General features: G+C 39.9%; 1 protein-coding gene across 1 annotated transcript; it reads left to right on the top strand.

Annotated features, from left to right (window-relative positions):
- The first annotated feature begins 1054 nt into the window (after positions 1-1054).
- LOC139148973 (protein MEMO1-like) lies at positions 1055-13123 on the top strand. Its single transcript, XM_070720449.1, has 9 exons — positions 1055-1210; positions 3748-3835; positions 6118-6186; positions 6774-6886; positions 8719-8830; positions 9718-9860; positions 10067-10143; positions 10553-10657; positions 11857-13123. Exons 1-9 carry the CDS (start codon positions 1156-1158, stop codon positions 11992-11994), a joined length of 900 nt encoding a protein of 299 aa, XP_070576550.1. The 5' UTR covers positions 1055-1155; the 3' UTR covers positions 11995-13123.
- The last annotated feature ends 8651 nt before the right edge of the window (positions 13124-21774 follow it).

The raw sequence follows: 21774 nt of genomic DNA, 5'->3' as shown, positions 1-21774 counted from the left end.
CAAAAACTGCCTTTTTTAACTGTTATTTTGTCATAAAAAGCATCTTTCTACAGAAAACCTATGAAACAAAGGAAAATAATTGCATCAATAAGAAGGAAAGATATCTTGTCATTTATCTATCTCTAAAATAAGTCACTGTATCAAATATATATTGTGAAATATTGTGCATGTTGCTTTCTCATACTGAATTCTCACAGACTGAACAGAAAAGTATCAGGAATTTGTCATCCTTTTCATATGAAATGCAGATTTCATAATGGTACACTTTCACTTAGCAAACATCAAGATATCTCTGAAAGTATGGCGCCCGAAGGGCGCGCCAAAAAATATGAACATCTTGATATCTCTGATATATATGCCTTGTATATTAAAGTCATGCACCTGAAGGGCATGCTGAAAGATGTATGATATATTAAAGTAATGAGCTTGAAGAGCACGCTGAAAAATATTGAACATACAGATATCTCTGATGTATGTATGCTTGATATGTTAAAGTTGGGCGTGCTGAAAAATATGACTGATTATTAAAGTTACGCGCCCGAAGGGCGCGCCGAAAAATACAACTGAATGATGAATTTTGTGGCTGACACTAGCATTTTAGGCAATGATGAGCCTGTGTCAAAATTCAAAAACACACTGACCCCCCCTATTGGGCATTTCAAAAACATGGTGACCCCCCCCCCCCATCACCAAAGTCAAAAACAGGGTGACCCCCCCCCCATGAATCCACCGCCCCCCCCCCCCCCCCAGGCTGAAGAAACTGACCAGTCCCTAAGCTTATGTCACATATCTCTGGACGCAAAATGACACGAGAGAATAAACTATTCAGACCGGCAACTCTGATATACAGGACATTGTTTAAAAACAGAAGTAAATATAGTAATAGGAGGCAATGAGCCTGCTACGCCAAAAAGAAGAATAAAGTCGCAGAGAAAGAGTAAGGTTGTCTTTTTCATCACCGAGTAGAGAGTCTGCTCGAGAGCAAGAGCTCACATCGATCGCATCGGGCAGGATATTAAAAAGCGCCCTCTACTCTATTGAGGGCGCCCTAAAATACGGCAGAATGAGTCTGCTCTTTACCGAGGACGGTTCGTCTGTTGTTTGTGGGATCCGAAGTTGCTGCTTGCTGAAACCCAAGCCAAAATAGGGCCTAAAATGTCAAGTCAAACCAGGAAAGCTACACATGCAGGTAGCTGGTACTCAAGATCAGGTAAGGTCCTACATTATATACGCTAACTTAGTCCTCATCCCAGCAAATTTCATTGTCAGCTCTCAGTAGCTGCTTTGTTGTGACCGAAGTGAAGGCCATGATGAGAGTCGAGTGGAGGCCACTGGTTGTTTGATGATGGTGGAATAAGTTGCCGTTCATACTCATAGGTCACTCACTGCTCGGTATAAAACCCCCAGCGCCCCTTTCCCATGAAAAGATGGTAAAAACGCCAAGAAAATTTTCATATGAAAGATGTGAACACTCACAACTCCGAAAGACGACATTTCTCTAGTCTGTGTCAGAGCACATGGGAAATCACATGGTTGCACTCAATGTTGTAGGTGACTAATAAACGAGTAAACAACGAGGACACGAGAACAAACATATAAATAACAGAATAAGAGGATATATAAATTTGAGTCACATAAACCCTTGAGTGAGAAAATCCTCTCGAGGGTCTATGGTTGTAACAAGCATAAGATTAATGAACCTTAATTATGATGAATTTATTCATATTTAAAATGGAATATTTCATCAAACTTGGCCATGATCTCTCAGCCAATGATTCACGTACAAGAGCAGGCTTATTATGATCATATTTGCAATAGCAGTTATAATTAGTAACAAGAGCAGGCCTAATTTATGGACAATGTGTGCAAGCAATATAACTCAAATTATGATTATTGACGCACAGTTCAGCCCCTCAACGACATCAGGATATTTTCCTATGAGTGAAAGGGCAATGCAGTTTGCATATTTTATTTCATTTTCATAGAAAAGGTGTTCATGAAACAAGTCATCGCACAAGTGGTGAGCATGAACTCTAGGAATAGTTACAAGTACACAATGAAGGTATTAAGGATGATGCTGTGACCTGTAATGCCATGCCTTGCCCATTATGGTATTCATAATGATTAAAATATTTCATGAAATAAACATGCAAGGTCAGGGCAGAACCCTTTATTTATACACTATTTATTTCATCAACACCAAAGAAGTCCCCATTATCTGTGAAATTTTGTGTACAAGATACTGGTTTGCCCTTGAACATGGACAAGCAGATGTGACATACATAGAACAATGATCGCTTGCCGTGTGTATTGTACAAATGGTATCAGGTCATACTCATATCCATTCACTTAGGTGACTTCTTTCTCTGTACAAGTAAGTGGCCAATGGAACACCTAGATGTTGTCAGGTCAACCACTGCTCTGGAAATTTATAGAAATCAAATAATCAACTCCATAGCTAAGATATCATGTTGTGCATATGATGGCTAAAGAGTTTTGTTTGCTTGAGCAAAGATTCATTGTGCACAGTAGAGACATGTGTACATGTGTTGTCTGCTGCATGTTTGGTACAGTGATATTTAGTCGTTTATGTGAAAAAAAGGGATTTATATCCACCCAAATAACTCCAAATGTACTATTGCATACCTGCTTAGATGATTCAATGAATCCAAATTTATGCAGGCTTTAGGTTGTGTTTTTCAAATATAGGTGAATACCTATTGTTTATTACACTAGATCATTCACAAGATTGAAAACATCCCATAGATTATCGAGTATTAATGATCAGTAAAGTGACCCCACTTGAGCCATAAAAATGTCTCAAATTGTCGATGCTCAATGCACATTATTGTATTGAGCTTTCATCCAAGTTTCCAAATAAAAATACAAGCTATTAAATGTAATTCACATGGCAGTTCCATCACAAAATGTGATTATCATATGTGATTTATAGGGCAGTGTGCGCCTCTAAAGTGAAAGACTTAAACTTTAGCCCAAACTTTTTCTTCAGTGAAACTTTCAACATTCTCATACCAAATCAAGAATAAGGGTTTAGTTCTAGAGAAACAAACAGCCTAACATTTACCAGTATTTGAAATTCAAAATGGCTGCCATCCCTGTGTTAACTCTATGAGGAAAAATAAAATTTCAGATTTTTCAAAAAACTAAGACAGTGAAAGTTTTTCTTACTCCAAGAGCTTTGAAATGAGCCTCTACAAGTGGTACATCAGTAAATATCTATACCCAAGGCGCATTCTGCCTTTAAGAATCTATTCAAAGTTTTAAGTGAGAAAAAAAAAATGATGTTGGGAAAGTTTACAAATCTATCCATTGAGTTGACAGTAGCTGTCATACAAGTATTTGATATGGTATCATGTATTGAATGAAAAGGTTACACAAGGCCTGTTTTCTTTAATCATTCTTCAGATAATTTCCAACCTCTGATCTATAAAGCTTACAATGCTGTCAGGGTTAAAGTATAACAAACCACTGCCGCACAGAAGAAAGGAAAAACAAATATAAAGAACTGTAACCTATCAGTGTCATATCATGTATCAAGACTGTGTAAAGTACCTGCCATATTTGAACATCAAATGCTTTCACTTGCACTGGCGTTAGGCAGGCCTAGGAGCAAATAATATGAATGGATGTTTATAACACTGACAAGAAGAACTTCAAACTAAACATGACCAATACCAGACACATGTACACAACAGGGTAATTATTTCTCCCTTTCCTTGTCTTTAGGAAAAGATTTGTCAGCAGAACTAGGACAGTGGTTAGCCGCAGCAGCAGCTGATCACGATCACAGACCAGCACGAGCTATCATTGCCCCGTAAGTACATAATTGAACTATCATTGACGTGTAAGTACATCATCGAGCCATCATTGCCCCGTAAGTACATCATTGAGCCATCATTGCCCTGTAAGTACATCATTGAGCCATCATTGCCCTGTAAATACATTATTGAGCCATCATTGCCCTGTAAGCAAATCATCGAGCCATCATTGGCCTGTAAGTACATCACTGAGCCATCATTGCCCTGTAAGTACATCATTGAGCCATCATTGCCCTGTAAGTACATCATTGAGCCATCATTGCCCTGTAAGTACATCATTGAGCCATCATTGCCCTGTAAGTACATCATTGAACTATCATTGCCCTGTAAGTACATCATTGAGCCATCATTTCCCTGTAAGTACATCATTGAACTATCATTGCCCTGTAAGTACATCATTGAGCCATCATTGCCCTGTAAGTACATCATTGAACTATCATTGCCCTGTAAGTACATCATTGAGCCATCATTTCCCTGTAAGTACATCATTGAACTATCATTGCCCTGTAAGTACATCATTGAGCCATCATTGCCCTGTAAGTACATCATTGAGCCATCATTGCCCTGTAAGTACATCATTGAACCATCATTGCCCTGTAAGTACATCATTGAGCCATCATTGCCCTGTAAGTACATCATTGAGCCATCATTGCCCTGTAACTACATCATTGAACTATCATTGCCCTGTAAGTACATCATTGAGCCATCATTTCCCTGTAAGTACATCATTGAACTATCATTGCCCTGTAAGTACATCATTGAGCCATCATTGCCCTGTAACTACATCATTGAACTATCATTGCCCTGTAAGTACATCATTGAGCCATCATTGCCCTGTAACTACATCATTGAACTATCATTGCCCTGTAAGTACATCATTGAACTATCATTGCCCTGTAAGTACATCATTGAGCCATCATTGCCCTGTAAGTACATCATTGAACTATCATTGCCCTGTAAGTACATCATTGAGCCATCATTTCCCTGTAAGTACATCATTGAACTATCATTGCCCTGTAAGTACATCATTGAGCCATCATCGCCCTGTAACTACATCATTGAACTATCATTGCCCTGTAAGTACATCATTGAGTCATCATTTCCCTGTAAGTACATCATTGAACTATCATTGCCCTGTAAGTACATCATTGAGCCATCATTGCCCCTGTAAGTACATCATTGAGCCATCATTGCCCTGTAAGTACATCATTGAGCCATCATTGCCCTGTAACTACATCATTGAACTATCATTGCCCTGTAAGTACATCATTGAGCCATCATTGCCCTGTAACTACATCATTGAACTATCATTGCCCTGTAAGTACATCATTGAGCCATCATTGCCCTGTAAGTACATCATTGAGCCATCATTGCCCTGTAAGTACATCATTGAACTATCATTGCCCTGTAAGTACATCATTGAACTATCATTGCCCTGTAAGTACATCATTGAGCCATCATTGCCCTGTAAGTACATCATTGAACTATCATTGCCCTGTAAGTACATCATTGAACTATCATTGCCCTGTAAGTACATCATTGAGCCATCATTGCCCTGTAAGTACATCATTGAACTATCATTGCCCTGTAAGTACATCATTGAACTATCATTGCCCTGTAAGTACATCATTGAGCCATCATGGCCTGTAAGTACATCATTGAGCCATCATTTGCCCATAAGTACATCGAGCCATCATTGTCAGATAAGTACATCACAAGCCATCATTGCCCTGTAAGTACATCACAAGCCATTGTTGCTTTATTGGTATGTCATTAGCAAAACAAAAATTAGCTCCCTAGAACTTCAAATCAGATACAAAGTCTTGTAAATTGTCTTCTGCTCTGGTTAATTATTATTGCTCATCATTCCATTGTATCTGTTGAAGATTAGGCTGACGGAAAGTAATTTGTCAAGACTAGAAAAACCAAAACCTTTACATTTATGTTTACATCTTGAAAATTCTGAATTGAGGAAGGCTTAATTTCAATGAACTCTACTGCAGCAACATATTGATTGATATACAGATCTTATAACCCAGTCCCTGGAGTATCTCTACCATTGACTCATTTGTCAGATCACAAATGCCGCCGTCCATGTGTAGTGTTACACAGGCAGACAAATATTCCCAGGTTACGACAAGGTCAGTGTACTTTCTGGATAGGAAACCTCTGACCTCACTACATATAAGTCTAATGTTTAGATGATTTATTTTCATCCATGTGATGGTGGTGTGTGTTCAGTGGCACTCTTACTTTCCATTGCTTTCTTTGAATGTAGACATGCCGGATACTTCTACTGCGGTAAATGTGGAGCCCATGCGTACAGACAAGTTGATGCAGCACATGTGTAAGTTTTATTTTCCAACAGTCAACAGTCCTATAGTCAACTGCATTGTGATGTTTGTTCAGCTTTTCTGTTGGGAAATTGTAGTTTCAGAGGCAAAACGAGTGTACTTTAGAAGAAAAATTATTCTGTGTCTGATTAACTTACTCAAATAATCTGACCATTCAGCTTGTCTAATTCTTCCAACTGCTGTGTTTGGTATATATTTCATTTAAGTGTAATCTCTGATATTTCCACGATCATTAATTTCTAGAGAACGTTATTCAATTGATTATTCAAACACAGTATAGATAGCATGTTTTAAGTTACAAATATTCATATCTACACACTAGCTATAAGGACCAGTCTTCACTGTAGTCCATTTATCACAAAATTCAAAGGTGTGTTTGAGGTATAGTACTCAACAATTTAATAAAGATCTTCATCGCTGTTGTAAATAAAGAATATTTTACATCTCCATTACTACTACCCAAAACGTAAAAACATTTTTTGTACGATGCAATATGTATTGATGATGTTTGGTGTAGTCTAGAATAATCTGGTGTCTTTTGTAGTGTTTGATGCAGGATTTTGCTGTGTTTATATTACAGGAGGCGTGTGTTTATCCTGGGACCATCTCACCATGTACGTCTTGGAGGTTGTGCACTGTCTATGACCACAACTTACAATACACCACTGTACAATTTACCAATAGATACTGAAAGTAAGTGAAAAGCTCGCTGATTAGTTGATGTATCATGTGTCTTGTCAAGGTCATTTTAATATGTCATTTTTATGAATGTTAAGTTACAGTCACAGCAACACAAATACAATTACCAGTGATAATGTTTCTGCAAAAAAACTGTTGAGTCATAATGAGACGTATATCATTTAGGACATAAATTTGTGTCCTAAACCCCAGCGTCGCTCACGTTGATTGGTAGGTCTTATGTCCCTATGTCCCATTTGCGTTCATTCATTGGCTACCTTTATGTCCTCAAGTCTCATTAATATTTACTGTTCCGAATGCAACTCATTGATTGGCCGCCATATGTTCTTGTCCTTGCCTCACTTTCGAGTGTTCCTTGTCTCGTTCTGCCATGTGCTCATTACTGTAACGCATCTGCGAGCCTAGGCAATCATTACCAGACAGCTAGAGCGTAGTCGCAATGTTTGTGAAGACAACGCTCTAGCTGTCTGGTAATGATTGGCTAGGCTCACAGATGCGTTACAGTAATGAGCACATGGCAGAACGAGACAAGGAACACTCGAAAGTGAGGCAAGGACAAGAACATATGGCGGCCAATCAATGACTTGCATTCGGAACAGTAAATATTAATGAGACTTGAGGACATAAAGGTAGCCAATGAATGAACGCAAATGGGACATAGGGACATAAGACCATAAGACCTACCAATGAACGTGAGCGACGCTAGGTTTAGGACACAAATTTATGTCCTGAATGATATACCGTACTCGTCCGAGTATAAGCCCCTGCTCGTGTATAAGCCCCCCTACTGATTTTAGAGGATTTTAGAAAATGCATTACATCCGTGTATAAGCCCCTACCCTAGTGTAACTCAAATACAGAAAGGTTAGGAGAGTATATTTGGTCATTTAACTTGGTAAAATTAACTTTAGATAATAAAGAAACTATTAAAAGATGTTAAAACAATGGGAAACTGGAGTTCCCTTGACAATATCGTAAGGAAAATGACACGTTTTTCCAGTACTATCTTGATTCTTTGACCCTACTCACCCCCGTCGCCTAAATAGAATAGTCTCACTCACGTCCGCCATTGTTTACTTTCATTCACGGCCATGATGTTTTCATGCTTGAAACATGCAGTTTCTTTTGTTTGAAGCAATTATCCTTTCATTTGTGAAGACTTTTCCTGGTGACTATTACAATTTTCACTGCTATGTTGTTGTTTTCACAAGATGTAGACAGTTTGATATTGGAATATTGAGTTGCCTTTCCGTGTGGGCAATGCATGCCTGTTCACATTACTGTTGATCAGCAGCATACATGACGTCTTTGTTTCAAGTTTGGGTTTTTTTCGACGCTGAAATTTCACCAAAATGTCACTTCTGTATTCAGAGATTGTACAATCAATTTCTTTGGATGTGTAAGTCGATTTTGAAAGCGATAGAAAGATCGAGTGGTGTTGAAAAAAATCGTGCATAAAATTAGCATAAATTAAGCGTCCATGCCAGATAACATGGGGTTGCTCGAGTATAAGCCCCTCCCCTAGTTTTACCGCTGTTCAGTGTTGCCGAACCGGGGGCTTATACTCGGACGAGTACGGTACGTCTAATGAGTCAAAATCATCAAAGAAAAAGAAAGTTGTGAGCTGTCTACAATGCTGGAAAAAATGTTTTGCTGTAATTTGCTAAAACTGTAAGTCTTTCATCACATACTGTGACTGAATGACCAGTGGAGATGGATTTAGATCAACAGTGTGCAAATTACTTGAGAAAAATAAATTATTTTGATACCTGATACATGATGATGTAAAAATTGAACTACCCATAGCATTTGTATATCTTCTTTAGTTTACAGGGAATTGTGGGCCACAGGAGAATTTGAAAAGATGTCATTACAGACGGATGAAGATGAACATAGTATTGAAATGCAGTTACCATACATTGCAAAAGTCATGGAAAGGTAATTTATACAAATTTATATGCAATATTCAAAGTTTTCATGAAGTACTACATACATTGATTTGTGATTCAAAGCTGTATTCTCTTTGACCTCTGTCAACAAACTTTGCATTTGACTCATAGTACTCAAAGTTTGCCAAGAAACAGCATCATCAGAAATGTAAAAAGTTTTTGATATTTTCTGATCAAAAGTATGAGGTATGTTTCAAGACAAAGCTTATCATGCCATTTCACCATCACAGCAAGCTTTAAAGGGGCAGTCCTCTATTCCATGCTCTTGTGTAATAATGCTTGTTGATATTGATTATTTATGTGATGTTAATCCTCTGTTCTCCTTGGAACGTTGTCCACTTTGTACATTGTTGTGAGATAAAAGCTGAAAAAACCTTGCCTTATGAATGCTATAGACATTCACTATTGTGAAGGAGTAGAATTATGTGGTTAATGTGGTTTCGCCTCAAAAGTGAAAGACATAAACTTTTGCTCAAACTTTCTGTAAGGAATCTTTTAACCATTCTATTTCAAAATCAAGAATAAAAATCGGGGGTCACCGTGCAAATTTTTGAACTAGTGAAACAAGCAACCAAACATTTACCGATGTTTAAAATTCAAAATGGCTGCCATCCTTGTGTTAACTCTATTGAGAAAAATAAAATTTTCAAATTTCAAAAAACTAAGCTAGTGAAAAGTTTTCTTACACCAAGAGCTTTAAAATGAACCCCCACAAGTGGTATGGCAGAACAGAATCGTAAAAGTTTTAGAGTCCGAATATCTGTCCCCGAGGCACCTTTTACCTTGAGCAACAAAGATCTATGGAAGCACTTTACTTTATAACTGTTTGTTATATGTACCAGTATGTGTAAAGCAGTTATTTATCATGTCTTTCAGCCGTAAAAATGACTTTACCATAGTACCAGTCCTAGTTGGAGCATTGAGCACAGAAAAAGAACAAAAATATGGCAGACTGTTTTCAAAGTACTTGGCTCAACCAGAGAACCTTTTTGTCATTAGTTCTGACTTCTGTCATTGGGGTAAGTTGTGTGAATTTTACCATGGATGTAGTTTAGATGACTAGGACACACACAGATAACTTTTGTGTGACAAGGACTGGCTTTTGAAGAATGTTGGCTAATCAGAACTGTCTAAGAGTGACTTTGCTGATTGAATACACATTGATATTTACATGGTAATAACTGAGTCATTAATATGGCTTTTATTGTTACTTGTATGTCATTAGGAGAGCGTTTTCGATTCACTCATTACGACAAATCTCACGGTGAAATTTACAAATCTATAGAAGCATTGGACCACAAGGTAAGATGTCCAGGAAATTGTTCTACTACCAAGTTTTACTAATTTCATGAACAGTTTTGTAACAACAGTAGTCTTTAGTCTTCTATATGTAAATTCAACTATCTGACACAGGCTGAAAATGAAGTCAGCAGTTTAAGTCAAAAAGCACACCATTCTAGCAGTGTCCACAAAGAAGCCGCCTCATTTCAGCCCATACATTATGAGGCGTTGAGGGCGCTGTCCATGCAAAAAAAATTGCAAGGAGACTGAGCATGTAGCATGCCACCCTCAAGGTCAGGTACATTAGAAGAGCAATCATACATGCAGTGCATTAATGTTCATGATCATGGCCCAACCACGAGAGGGACGGTAACATGACGAATGTTATTGTTGTAGCCAGGTTAATCATCATGTAACAATTTATTTACAGGGGATGAAATTAATTGAAGATCTTGACCCAGCTGGATTTGCTCATTATTTGAAAAAATATGGCAATACTATCTGTGGTAGACATCCCATCGGTGTATTACTCAATGTAAGTTACATACTTTCAATAGAAGAAACTAGTGACTTGTTTCTGTCTTAAAAGTTTTATTAAGTATTGATAATTTTGCCAAAGAGGATCAGTTAAAGTACCTTAGGTTTGTTACCAGTCAAATACTTGGAGTGCTTGTATAAAGTTGCCAGGAAGGGATTGTTAACTCAGTAAATCCTTCTACTCTTTTCCTCTCAAAATAAATTTCAAACACACAACTTTCATGTCCAGAATGGATAAACAATCTAGTATTATGTAGAAGCCCCTCATATTGCATCTCTTTCAAACCTGATATTGATCTCTTACTTGTGTCAAATTCAGAGTAAGGCCAAGAAAAATAAAAAGTTTGTTTCTCATCCTAGACATATTGTAAAAATGATGCAGTGATGCAAGTTTTTTCCTTCTCAATTTTTTTATTCTTCAACAAGAACGCGCAAAAATCATGAAAACAATATAGGAATGCATGCAGAGATAAATGCACAGCAGTGTTGCTTGAGTACTTTTGTATAGCAACAGTTCTGTGGTTTGACTTTTAGTGCAGCAATGCACAGACATATGTGTACAGTTCTGAATGGAATGTTTATGTCCGTTATTTTGTTTACAGTTAAATTTTATACAGCACTTAGTTATGAACTATCATCCCATATTTTTGCCTTTATTTTTTTTCATTTTATTTCCTCATGAGCAGAAAAAAAAGGTTGACGCGGCGGGTCTGAATTAATGCATGCGAGGATGAGAAACAAACGTTTTATTCTTCTTAAAGCTGCTTTATTCATTCAAGTGAGGAGAGTAAATTGTTATGTATATCTACCACATTGACATTGTTCAGGTTTTTGCTACAAAGACAATTAAATTCATGACTCATGACAAAGTGGATGCAATGTCGTTGAGTCATCCTCCATAACATGTTTGCTAATTCTTACAACTCTCTTGTATTCCCTCATAGTTTGCACTGCTCTGAACAACACTAATAGATGCATATTTCTACAGTTTTTCTTCACAAAATGCAGCATTTGTTGTTGCAAGATCTCTTTCTCTCCCTCATAGAAAGCTTAGTATGTACATGCAGGATATGAAATGTGATCTCCATAATTTTGCCCCTTGGTGAGGAATGAATTATCATCTTGTAGATTATTTCATTTGATTTGATATAAACTGATTTAAAAATTGAAATGCAATCCTTTTTGTGTTTTTTCCAGGCTATAGCAACTCTGCGAGAGAAAGAGAATGGTCATAAGATGTCCTTGAAGTTCTTGAACTATGATCAGTCTCAACAGTGTCGGAGCATGGATGAGAGTTCAGTCAGCTATGCAGCAGCTTCTCTAGCCATTAGATAGATCTCTTTCGCTCTCCCTCTCACCAAAAGCTTATTGTCTGTCTTACAGCTTTCTGAGAAAGAATTCTCTGCATTTTGTTTTTCTCAGAATAATCAATGCTAGTCTTATGTAGGTTTGTCTGTATATTTGTTTTTTGTTTACTGGGCAATCTGATGGTGAGGTAGTGGGATTGACATATTTCAGGGGAGCAAGTTTAAGATAAAAATTTGCAGGTGTATGACAATTTTGATGGCATTCATACTTGACTTCAGTGTTTTTGAAACTGTGTGTAAAGAGATGTGAATGTGACGTTGTGAAAGATGGAAGACTGACATTGGTAGATTATGTGGTATTTTATAGATAGCAAAAAAAACTCGAACAAATTTTGAATGACAAATACTGGATCAGCATTCTTATTTTTGCTATTTTGTTCATTAACAATTTAGGAGATAGTTCTCAACATGTTTACAGAGAGCACAAGATAGTTCATTGCAGAAGTGGTGAAATTATCCAACCTGCATCTGTTTGTGATGCCATATGGTCAGCCTGGCAATCTTGAAATTATAACACTTATTGTAGTGGCATTGAACATCAAATCTTTACTTATCTTGACCAAATTTATAATATATATCAGATTTACGTGTTTATTCGCATTGTTCCTTTTATCAAGAGTGTTTCACTTAGGACATCAGTTTCTCACAAATGTTGAAAATTAACATGAGAATAATTAACCATTTATTCAAGGATTGAAAAAAGGAAAAAATAAGTCTTGAATTGATTTGTTTCTTATATTTCTACTTTTTACATCATCTTAATTAGAAAAATAACTATTTAAAATTTGGCGCAGCAAAACTATTTCAGGTAGCAGTAAAAATAACAGTTTTTTTTATAGCATAGACCCCCATAAATAATTCTGATGGAAAAAATGCTTTTTATTTGCCATTCTTTTTGTAAAACGTGTTCAGTTAATAGGTTGTTAATCGAAATCCCCAATATGCATGCGTGCAGTACTTAAAACAGCAGCATCAGGCAGAGGATAGATAAAACAAAGGAAAACACAAATATTTGCATTTGTAAATATACCAAGCTAATGTACCATTTGAGATGATGTAAGTCACATTGGCCAATAAATTGGTTCATCTTTATTTCATTTTGTCGCTTTCCTGACATTTCTGTCACATTTGTTTGAAATACGTCCTGTGACTGATAGATTGATGCTCTCAGGTCCCATCTTTAGTCATAAGAATTTGGAAATGTCATTTCTGTAAAGGTGATGTCAGGATCAATGATAAATTTTATAAATTGTACAACTAGAGTATTTCCATAGCAAGGTGCAAAATTTATTTATTTGTTTGATGGTCGGCATTGACGACAAGATCCAAATTTTGGTGGTCAAATAAAATCAGTCAATATCAGAAAGTAATTCATCTGGAGGTTGAGGTCCGTGGGCCAACGTCTTGTTCTGGCACCATTCCACCACATTTGTAGAGCTGGATGTCTATTGAAATCTCTCAGTGGAGGTCCTACATTTACAGCTCTGCAGTGTACTAGCATGAGCGCCAAAACTTGGTGGTCAAGCTTGACCACCAAAAATTGAAAGTGTTAGTCACAGTGGGGAACTTTGTGGTTATTTGATGCATGACCACTGGTTATTTTGAACCCTGCATAGTGTCAGCATCCCAGATCAAACATATGCACATATACATGTAATTGCTTAGGGACCGTCTCAGATTGTCGCAGAAGTTCAAGAAACGAAATTTCTTCGTTTAGATCAAAACCCCCTCCCCCTCCCCTAAACGAAACTTCAAAAGTGCGAAATGTTCATGTCTGCCTGAGAGTACAATGTTGCATTTTGCTATAGCTACTAAAAACGTATTCCCCTTGCCACAGTACAATTGAAGTAAACGATCAGATTTGAGTACTAACAGGGCATTTTACCGCATAAAAGTTTCATTTTATTTTACTTTCTCTTTTTGCATCTCTTGTGCTGTTCTTTGTCTTTGTGAACACGCAATTTGTACTTGGTAGGGGCGGTAAATAAGCGAAAAACTTTGACAAGGGGGCCCAGGCATGTTCAATCATATCATTAAAACGACTATGACCAGGTGCATAACAAGTGAGAATAAAGACATCTAGTGGTTAGAGCAGACGCATATAAATAGCACATTTTTAAAAAAATGATACTTTTTGTCTTTGCATAATTTGATGAATGAAATGTTTAGGATACAATGTTCCTATCGGTAAATTGTGTTTGGGGCACAAACGAGATGGAAAGTTACAAATTTGTTGGCACGAGTGTGCAGTTTTTCTTTAATTTAAAATAAACACACGAAAACTTGTGATCACAAAATAAAAGTGCGAAAGTGAAGTTCACTAATTGAATGGAGGTCAAACCCCCTCCCCCCTAAACGAATAAATTTCGCTTTTTGAACTTCTGCGACAATCTGAGACGGTCCCTTAAGGGCTTGCATTTTGTGTTCTTTGCGTAAAAGGAACATATCTGATTGCTATTATCTGTGTCTATAACTCCTCAAAGATGAGGAATTATTTCCTAAAGTGACAAAACTCTCACATGTAGGATGTATTCCAGTTTGTGATAATCCTTGAAAGCGAGGAAATGTTTGTTTGGTTTGGTCTTTTCTCATGGAATCAAATGACCGAAAGATCACACTGCTATAACCTGTGTACTTTGTCAACTTATGGCAATCTTATTTGTTTAGTGTTTTTTAGTCCCCACGAACACCGTCTGGGGGGACTTATAGGTTTGGTCATGTCAGTACGTGCGTCCGTTCAAGCAGATATCTCAGAGATGCCAGGAGTGATTTCATTCTAACTTGGTACAAGCATATGTCATACATATGCAAGTCGATTTATCTCGTGATATGATCCAATATGGCCGCCGTGCAGCCATTTTGTCATGATTTTTTCATGTACGGAGCCACAACTCAAGCATATCTCAACCGATTTTATTCAAAGTTGGTACAAGGACATTAACCTATGTCATACATATGCATGTCAATTTGTTTCATGATATGATCCAATATAGCCGCATGGCAGCCATTTTGTTACAATTTGTTCATGTCCTTAGCCAAAACTCAGGCATGTCTCGACCGATTTTATTTAAACTTGGTACAAGGACATACTCTACGGTATGTCATACATATGCACATTGATTTGTTTTGTGATACAATCCAATATGGCCGCCGTGCGGCCATTTTTTAATGATTTTTTCATGTACAGAGCCATAACTCAGGCACATCTCAACTGATTTTATTCAAAGTTAATACAAGGACATTGACCTATGTTATACATATGCTGGTCAATTTGTTTCATGATATGATCCAGTTGCCGCATGGCGGCCATTTTGTTACAATATTTTCATGTCCTAGCCATAACTCAGGCACGTCTCAACCAATTTATTCAAAGTTGGTACAAGGACATTGACCTATGTCATGCATATGCACATTGATTTGTTTTACAATAAGATTGAATATGGCTGCATGGTGACCATTTTCTTACGATTTTTTCATGTCCGGAACCATAACTCAGACATGTATCAAACGAATTTATTCAAAGTTGGTACAAGGACATTGACTTATGTTATACATATGTACGTCGATTTGTTTCACGATATGATCCAATATGGCCACATGGTGGCCATTTTGTTATGGTTTTTTCATGTCGAGAGCCATAACTCTGGCAAGTCTCAACCGATTTTATTCAAAGTTGGTACATGGACATTGACTTATGTTTTACATATGCATGTTGATTTTTTAGACGTTAAGATCAAATATGGCTGCGTGGCAGTGATTTTGTTACAATTTTTTATGTACAGAGCCATAACTCGGACATATTTCCACCAGTATCACTCAAAGTTGATACAAGGACATTGACCTATGTCATACATATGCACCTCAATTTGTTTCATGGCATGTAGCAGTATCATGTCAATTACTGAAGTTTCGTAATTAGGCTGATATGTCAAGAAATACTGCATCAAATTTCATGAAACTTGGTACAGATGTTAAGCTTACATTGCTTTAACAGTGCAAAAAAATTTATCAGTGTCATTTTAATTAATTTGGAATTGCATATGTAATGAACTTTCCTAATTAAAGTGATATATCCACAAATACAACGTCAAATTTGATGAAACTTGATACAAATGTTGATCTCATAGTGTTGTAAATACTGCATTAAACTTTATGAAATATGGTACGGTGATAATCTGTTAGTGTTAGGATAGTATGCAAAAAATTTTGGCAACATCCTGTCGATTAATTCCTAGTTGATTCATTTAATGATCTTTTGTAATTAGGATGGTGCCTACATTGGTTTTATGTTTTCACCACCATGGAACTCATTCTTGGCCATTGAGCGCTATCTGTATCAAAGTACTTTTATCACAGACCAAATGAAGAGGACTCTATCCTCTCTGAGGACTTGTAATTAACCCTTTTCCTGCCAAGTCGGTGAAAATCCGCTTGAAATTCGGTGTAGCTAGAATCTGAGCAGCCACGGCCGTTATCCTGCCAAGGCGGTGGAAATCGGGCTACTTTTTGGTACCCCCTTTCCTGCCTAGTCGACGGAACTACGTGTAGCAAACCCTTGCTCACGCTAGGGGTCGTTCGAGGACAGGTTTTGGGCGAGGAACGGCGTTTGCTCTCGAAATGGGTTCACAGGGAGTCCACAACAGGGAAAGGTGCAGAAGCTACCCAGCCAGTCCCCCACCCCGTTGGGGGACTGTTTTTTGGGGGGGGGACGAGTAGCGTACTTGGCAGGTTAGCACGGTGACGTATCCTAGCGAAGTTTGGGCTAACTTGGGTCTGAGGCACTACATACATTGCGGCCGAAATTGACCGTCTCGGCAACGCTAATCTGTAAGGCAACTGCCTAAGACCACCTCAGCTGGCGGTGCAATTTTTGCCAATGGTGCGAGACGAAAATCACGGACTTAGTCCTGATTGACGGGAAGTGCGGACGGATTTGACGGACTCGGCTTGATTAGTCCCTGACATGGAACTGATCCGAACGGACATGAGCGACATTTGTGAAGGGTAACCACCGCTTTTAACCGACTTGTTACCTTCTCGAAAAGACTACCCACTCAGATGTCGGACGTTGTCGGCTGCACTTGGCTCTAGACGTTCAAGCCGTGCAACGAAACACACCGCCTCAGCCTTGTCATTCATGAACATGGCCTCAAAATTTGATACCATTGTTCACCGACTTGGCGGCTGCGGTTAGGTGCGTGAACCGTTGTTCACCGACTTGTTACGCCTATGTTGTCCCTGTGAAGTTCGGCTAACGGCCGAGTCTAACGGGAGTTGGCAGACGTGTGTTTGGTTTATACCGTAGTATGACCGACTCAGGTAGAGGTACCTGTCGGTATATTCCGAGTTTTACGCACTCGGGCGTCAATGACGGGTCGTCATCACCGCTGATGACGTAGACGTGCTGGCCACGTTATTTGAAGGAGCCATGTTTGCCCAACGGACGAGGCCGAGACAGCTGTTGACAATTTTGGCATCCTTCATCTTTGACCGCCTTAGTTGGGTAAGCCGGTCGGCAGGCGACGGTTATGACCTAAACAAGCCGCTGAAGCACTGTTCGTTGCCGTACAAGAATGAGACGGCCAGTCCATTACTGCTTAATGGGCGATCTGTCGGGTTGGCTTGTCACCGACTTGGATGACAATACGCCCTGCGCAGGCGTACTTAGAAGGGACATGAGGTTAAAGATACGGGTTTCCCACCCGTACTAAACATGGGCTTGGGCCAACGTCCTTGGGTGGCAGGTGCGCATGCCACGTACCCAGCTGGACGGAATGTCAAGTTGAGATGCTAATGACATTGACTATGTTATGCTAAGTGCTCGAGGGATTTGCATTGCAAATGAGTATTATCAGCATATCAAATGGTGCGGACAGGCAATTTACATGACGGGTAGGAATGTCAGCGCCGGTTGGTGGACTGATTGCCGTAGTCAATTATAATAACAGGTGGATGCATATATAAACACCCCTGCGTCCAATCATGTCCAGGGCTTTGTTTCCCTGTGGCTTTAAAAGGGTGGGACCTGCTAGTCTGTCGACACTGTTCCAGACATGAGCTTGACGGACCGCAAAAGTTTCTGAAGGCGAGCAGACGACTGAAGCTCAAGATGCAGAGTCTCCGGGCGGTAGTGGTAGCGATCGTTGTGATGTCCCTAGTAAACGTTCTAAGAAGTCGGGCAAGAAACGCTTCCGTAAGGCGAAGCTATCTCCGGCTGAAAAACCCAGTGGTAAGCGTAAACGTAAGACTGATCGTTCTTCGATGAGGATGATGATGGGTCACCGGTTGCCAGTGGTTCTCACCCGGCTGCTCCAGGAGAGACTACTTCACCTGCAGAGACTACATCTGCTCTTGTGGGAGATACTTCACCTGCACAGACTACGTCTGCTGCTGCTAGTGAGACAGTTAGTAACGAGACGGCTGATGCCATTGGTTCTCCCCCGGCTGCTCCGGGAGAGACACCACCTGTTGCGTGCACCATGAGCCCTCATCCTGCGTCAGGAGAGGTTCCTGTGCCCAGTGCGAAAGAGCTTGAGTCCTCGTCATCAGCAGAGGCTGCCCAGCCCGCTCCTGCCATAGTTTCGTGTGCTGCGATGTCCCCGCCGAAAAAGATAGTGCGGAGGGTTCGTTATCAGGATAGCCCACCTGATTTTGAGCCAGATATGATCCTTGATGCCGCTACGGGCGAGTTCAGGCCCAGACGACGGTGATATCACCGCTGAGTCCGACTCGGAGGTTGACGAGGATGCGGCAGAGGACGATGACTTTTATGACAGGCAGTATGTAGGTGAGGCAAGCTCTGACGACGATGATGACGTTGCTGCTGTGTTGGCGGAGGACGACACCCCTCCTGTCTGGCGTATGTCGGAAACTACCGATGCTAATATATTTGAGGAGACCGATTTTGACCATGAGAGAGGACCGACCTTCACCTTGCCCAGCCACTCCCGTGAGATCGATTACTTTTTTAAGTTTATTCCAGCTACACTGATCAGATTGGCAAAGGACGAGACTAATAAATACGCCAAATTCCACCAGCGATATATCGCTAGAAAGATCGATAAATACTGGCGTAACGCTGACTACCGAGAGGTGCAGGCGTTCATTGGCGTCTTAGTCTGTATGGGTATCGACCGTAAATCATCAGTGGAGGATTATTGGTCTAGCGATCCCTTTCTGAGAAACCAGGGTATTTCTACTGTGATTACCCGCAGTCGCTTTCAGCAGCTTATGCGATACTTTCATCTGCAGACCCAGAGAACGATCCACGTCGTGATCCTGATGAGGCACGCCGCCGACGTCGGTGTCAGGAGGATCCCCTTTATAAATCAATCCATGGATGGAGCCCATAGTTGACAAGTGCGTAAATAATTATAAGATGGGTAGAGAGATCTCCATCGACGAGGGCATGGTGCGATTTAAGGGCCGTTCTAAATTTAAGCAGAGATTACCGCATAAGCCTGACCGAGACGGTTTTAAGATATGGCAGCTGTGCGACTCCAGCACTGCATACATCGCTAACTTTGCACCGTACCTAGGTGTGAAATTTCGGGATCGGACTGATGGGAGACGGCAGGAGCGAGGTGTGGTGAAAAGAATTACGATGGAGCTGGTCCAGCCATTTTGTGGATATAATCACAGCCTATTTTCACAAAGACACAAAGGAAAACAGTTGCATCAATGACAACGAAAGATATCTTGTCAATTTTCTATCTCTAAAATAAGTCACTTATCAAATATATATTGTGACATATTTGTGCATGTTGCTTTCTCATACTGAATTCTCATACAGAGAACAGAAAAGTATCAGGAATTTGTCATGCTTTTTATATGAAATGCAGATTTCATAACGGTACACTTTCACTTAGCAAACATCAAGATATCGCTGGCATATATCTCTGATTTATTAAAGTATGGCGCCCGAAGGGTGCGGAGAAAAATATGAAACATCCTGATACCTCTGATATATATTTCTTGTATATTAAAGTAATGCACAGGAAGGGCGTGTTAAAAAATGTCTGATACATTAAAGTAATGTGCTTAAAGAGCACGCTGAAAAATATTGAACATACAGATGTCTCTGATATATGTATGCCTGATACATTAAAGTTGGGCATGCTGAAAATATGTCTGATTATTAAAGTTACGCGCCCGAAGGGCGCGCCGAAAAATGCAACTGAATGATGAAACTTGTGGCTGACACGATGCATTTTAGGCAATGATGAGCCTGTGTCGAAATTCAAAAACACACTGACCCCTCCCCCCTATTGGGCATTTCAAAAACATGGTGACCCCCCCTATCACCAAAGAGTCCAAAACAGGGTGTACCCCCCATGAATCCACCCCCAGGCCGAAGAAACTGACCAGTCCCTAAGTCAGTGTGAGGGAGAGGGCTGCAGAAGGGAATGAAGTCGAAGCCACTGTCCAGGTTTATGGAGTCGGGAGATGGCATCAGGGATATTGTTGTGTTGGCCTGCGACATGTGTAGCTTTGACATTAAAATCAAAGCACACTGATAACCAGAACAACTCACGAAGTGCCGTCATGACTAACGGATGGCGGGAGGTGCCACTATTTATGTTGGCCATAGCCACTTGGCTATCTGTGAAGAGGACTGTTTTGTTTGTCCATTTAGGTAGGTGGGTGCCATTAAAAATGGTGAGGTAGCGTAGCCACCAGGCAATATCCTGGTGAAAGTCGTGTGAAAGTAAAACCTTATGCGAAGGTTTGCGCAGGTGGCAAATATTGTCAAGCACTCTGCGGAGGAAAGTTCTACCTCACCCTTTAATAACACGGCAGGCCCAGAAAAGTTTGCCTGCAAGGGATTGCAGCTGGCGGCAAGAAGCTCGTTTGCGGGCTGAAAATGCAAGCAGCAAGGAGTGCAACTCCTTAATTTGGCAGGCGGCAGCTGAAGCGTTATATTCACTGTGTCAATAACAGTACCCAAGAAAGTGAGGTTTTGCGTCGGGCCAACAACCTTGTGCCAAACAATGTGGAACCCAAATTTCCGAAGCAAACGAATGAGAGTGTTTAGAGCATGCAAGCAGGCCTGGTAGTCATCGGCAATTATAAGGAAATCGTCTAAATATACCACAAGGGCACTGATGTTGCGGCGGGCCATCATCCGCTTTACACTTTGAGTAATTCGGTGGAAAATGCTAGGTGATTTCCTAGCTCCAAAGGGCAAGCGGGTGTCATACATATAAGTAGGTGCAGCCAACGAACAATGCACTTTTAAAAAGGTCCTTACTATGATAAGATATATTGTGCATGACAAATAATGTGAACTGACTAATTTTAAGTCAAGAGGGTAATTAATTAGCTGTTCATAATTTACCCTCCCACAGAAAATTTTTTGACTTACCCTCCCACACTCAAACTTCATTTTTACCCACTCCCCACTTATTTTTGCCTGTTTCCCATCCCCACTGTGAATTTTTGAAGCTCCCTCGCCCTGTGGCGAAAAAAAACTTGCCAATTTCCCCTGCCCTGGAAACAATTCCCCTCAAAAAGTTTTTCGCCAAGCCCTGTCCCCAGGACAATCAACCGATATCCGCCCTGCCCTACAAACAAAACTAAAATTTGCTCCCCTACCACCTAAAAACATGTCCCCTGCCCTAGCAAAATTAAAATTTCCCCTGCCCTTAAAAATTGCTCCTGGAATAGCTTTTTCGATGAATAGCTCCGTTGGCTGCACCTGTATAAGTGGGAGACGAGTCCCCCTTAAAGGTCCATTGCAACCCCGCGG

This window comes from Ptychodera flava, chromosome 14 (genome assembly GCF_041260155.1).
Source record: "Ptychodera flava strain L36383 chromosome 14, AS_Pfla_20210202, whole genome shotgun sequence".
NCBI lineage: Eukaryota > Metazoa > Hemichordata > Enteropneusta > Ptychoderidae > Ptychodera > Ptychodera flava.
The sequence above is the reverse complement of the archived record's forward strand: the minus strand, read 5'-3'. Positions and strand labels throughout refer to the sequence as shown.